This window comes from Psammomys obesus, unplaced genomic scaffold (genome assembly GCF_907164565.1).
Source record: "Psammomys obesus unplaced genomic scaffold, mPsaObe1.curated_primary_1811, whole genome shotgun sequence".
Taxonomy (NCBI): domain Eukaryota; kingdom Metazoa; phylum Chordata; class Mammalia; order Rodentia; family Muridae; genus Psammomys; species Psammomys obesus.
Genome location: NW_026585643.1, coordinates 6964582 through 6968426, shown reverse-complemented (window position 1 = coordinate 6968426; position 3845 = coordinate 6964582). Strand labels below are relative to the sequence as shown.

The 3845-nt window shown below is 45.9% G+C and overlaps 1 protein-coding gene across 1 annotated transcript in view; it reads left to right on the top strand.

Annotated features, from left to right (window-relative positions):
- Positions 1-3845, top strand: part of Sgcg (sarcoglycan gamma) — a 21626-nt gene that overhangs the window by 11303 nt on the left and 6478 nt on the right. The window contains exon 4 of the mRNA XM_055617391.1: positions 440-559. Within this exon, the coding sequence (XP_055473366.1) occupies positions 440-559 (120 nt within the window). The remainder of the gene's footprint in view (positions 1-439; positions 560-3845) is intronic.

Genomic DNA, 3845 nt, shown 5'->3' with positions numbered 1-3845 from the left:
CTTTCTTTCTTTCTTTCTTTCTTTCTTTCTTTCTTTCTTTCTTTCTTCATGACAGGGTTTCTCTGTGTAGCCTTGGCTGTCCTGAACTCACTTTATAGACCCGGCTGGCATCAAATTCACAGAGATCCACCTGCCTCTGCCTCCCCTCGTGCTGGGATTACAGGTGTGTACCAACGCACCTAGCTGTCCAGGTTTTCTTAAGAAAAAGAAAAATGAGCAAATTGTGAACTTTAATTCCTAACCACCTCTGTCACCAAAACCATTTTGTTTTCAAATGTCTGTATTATTGTTGTGGTATCAGGGATGAGGGTCCTGGTGCACATACGAAGCCGGTCATAGTCCATTGTTTGGTAGCGGAAGACACAACAGTTGTGAAAACAGAGACTCGGTGCTGCTTATAGTCAACACTTTTAATACGCCGTACGGATTGCTCTTTCAGGTGCCCAGATGGTAGAAGTCCAGAGCCAGCACTTTCAGGTCAGTTCTGAAGCTGGCAAGCCACTGTTCACCGCTGAGGAGCAGGGCATCGTGGTCGGCACCGGCAGGCTGCGGGTGACAGGTGTGTGGAGGTGGCTCGCTTACAGCTAAGCGTTCAGGGCTCTGCTCTCCGCTAAGGAAAAGCAGCTGGCTGTGACAATGCCAGCTTTGACATTGACATTCTGTTTGTGTCTGAAGGATGAGGCCTTCTTCAGAGAGCTCTGCCCACCTTCTTCTTTCTCCTCTATCTCTTTTCTAGTCGCTGAAGCTGACGGCTTATGCATGTCTCTGTACGGTTCACATATCTGTTTTATCCCCATGATGACGGGTACTTGGATAAATACACCATGTGTCTAAAAAAAAACCTGCTTTTTCTCTAGTTGAGTTGAAAGTTAAATCTTACTCTTCAGTGTAAAGAGTTCTATAAAGAGCATTTTCAGAACCTGTTGCAAACTCGCTTGCTATGCTTCTGGAAGACTAGAAGTCCAAGCAGACAGGTGTGACTAAGCTGCTTGCCGAATTTTTCTGCACTAATCAGAAAATCAACAGTACCATTATCCTCGCACACAGTGTTTCGGGGAAGTAGTCTCAACCCCCAGCACACAGTTTTATGTATGTGTGCATCGCTCCCAAGCCCACTGTAAAGTGGTGGCCTCATGCTGCGGCCTATGCCAAGGAAGCAGCGTGCTGGCTTCCTTTCTTTCTAGATGACACTAGGAAAGCCAGTGATAAGAAATTAAAGCAGGTGGCAGAGGGGGCATGTGCCTGTAGACCCAACAATCGGGAGGCAAAGGCAGAAGATCATGTATTTGAGACTTGAGATACTGGGTGAGACCTACACACACACACACACACACACACACACACACACACACACACACAGCTTAATAAGTAAAAGAGCAAGTAGCTAAGTATCTGGCATAGAATCCATTGGCCCAATGTACATACGTACATTGGGTCTCTAACCTGTGATGGTTCAGCTTGTCTGCCTTGTGATAATGGAGACACGGCATGTGGTTAGTAGAAACTAGTTGAAAATTTTAAATGTGGGTGTTTTCCTGGACTAACACTATGTGGCCCCATCCTCGCGGCGAGACAGTACCAGTGGGCAACGCAGTACCTCCCAGTCAGCCCTTCGGTCACCTTTGACTGGGCCGCCCCACTCTGCAGGGCGCTGTGCTGCTGAGATGGCCTGGCTGATATTTCAGGCAGATTCAATGTATCTTCCACTTGGGAATATTATCATTTTATGACATGGTTATTGGAACGTAGCACCGTTATAAGTTCAGGGCTGTCTGTATTGGAAACATTGGCTTTCTTGACCTGGATATCATTTCTGTACTAGTTGCCAGTAAGTTGTCAGTAGGCTTCTCTCCTGATGGGTCAGAGCATGTTGGTACCAACAATCTAACTCTTGCTGGTGGACCAAGATTAATGCGTGCAGAGTCAGCCTGGCCCCTGGAAAGTATCACTGCACTGCAGGGCGTTCAATTTTAAAGAGTAGAGAAAAGAGTATAAACAGAAACTTGGATTCCATCAAACCCAGCCATCCATTACAGAGAATGAACCATTCCCTAGCCCAGGGCTCCTTTCAGGTTATAGCATGGTAAGCGAAACAGATGAGGAAACCGAGGAGCACTGCCCTGTAAGTTGCCTGCTGCGTCAGGGCCACCTCTGGGGCTTGTTGTGTCTGTGTCTGTTACATTTGTCCCTAGAATTTCTGGCTTAGTAGTGTAGTGGTTCCTTTTCTTGTCTCTGTGACAAAGCATCTGCCAGAAGTAACTTGAGGGGGGAAAAGGCTTGTTTTGACTCACAGTTCAGGATACACAGTCTCTTCTGGGAGAGAAAGCATGGAGGCTGAACCTGCTTACTCTGTGGCTGAGGGAGCTGATGGTCCAGCCCAGCTTTGCACATCTCAGAGGTTCAGGAAACAGAAAGAGCTCAAGACAAAAAATGCTAAGAGGAATGGGCCTCAAGGCCTGCCCCTAGCAACCAGTGTCTTCCGCAGCTAGGCCAACCTCCTAAAGGTTCCACACCCTCACCAAATAGTGCCAACAGCTAGTGACTAGCAATGACACACATGTGCCTGGGAGGGTAGTTCCCATCTAAGCCACAAACAAGTAGGTTTGGTTTAGGATGTAAGAATGAATTTCTAACCAGTTCCTGGTTGGATATCAGTGGTAGACCTGGAACTGGAAGCTAAAATAAACCCTTTTCTCCCTTGTTGCTTTTGGTCTTTGTGTTTATCAAAACAATAGAAAACAAACTAAGACAGCAATTGGCACCAGGGTGTGGCCTAGGAAGAGGTGTGGCGTAAGCATGAGGTGTAGCCTAAACCTTGGGTGGAGTCTGGTTAGAGGTGAGGTCCAGGCAGGTGTGGGTCCTAAACCTGGGATGGGTTCTAGTCATGGGTGAAGTCTAGGCACAAGTCCCACCTAGGTAGGAACTGACCTTTGAGCTGGCAGAACCTGGGCCACGCAAAAGGCCAGGACAAATCACAGTGGGTGTACGTAGATTTAAGCAATGCTGCTTAAATCTCTGCATATGCCCATAAAACTCAAGGTAAGAAATACTTTAAATATAACCTGAACAATGGATTAGCGTTGCCCTGGGAACCTCTGCCCAGAACATTCATTCTCGTTTATCTGCCCCTTTTGCCCCACTGCTTTACTTGAAATAATGATGATTTATGGCAGGTTTGCACTAACCACCAGGGCCATAGTCTGTCCTGCGGCCCTAAGCTTGATAAGTAGCTGTGCTTTCACCACAGCATGGCTTTCCAGCCAGCACTGCTTGTTATTTATGTAATGACGTCTACAGCATGCAGATTTAAAATGCAAACTCTGGTCTCCAACAGTAGCTAAATGTAGGGTATGACAAACAGCCTGTCGCCTGCTCTGTGTACCTCTACCCCCAGGCACATTCTTGCTGTGATCAAATGGACTGAGGGAGATATGCTCATCCCAGAAACACAAGGGGGGTATTTCAGATGTTTAGAATTCTTTAAATCTGTTCTGCTGGGCTATAGAAACAAATGACATAAGACACAGCTGTTACACACACACACACACACACACACACACGAAACTTAGTATTACTGAAATACATATAAAAGGATGCAGGGTCAGTGTGAGTTACTTCCTTTTTCCTTTTGATGATTAATATCATTTTCTAGTTTTAAAATAAGCTTGTTGGTTTGTAACAGCGTGGGGGAAGACATCACAGTCTACTGAGACGTTATTGGTGGCCTCAAAACATACAGAAACTCTAGTGCCAATTTTTCCTGAAAATTGGACCCTCAGGCATATGTCTTAAAGAAAGAAGAAAGAAAGAAAGAAAGAAAGAAAGAAAGAAAGAAAGAAAGAAAG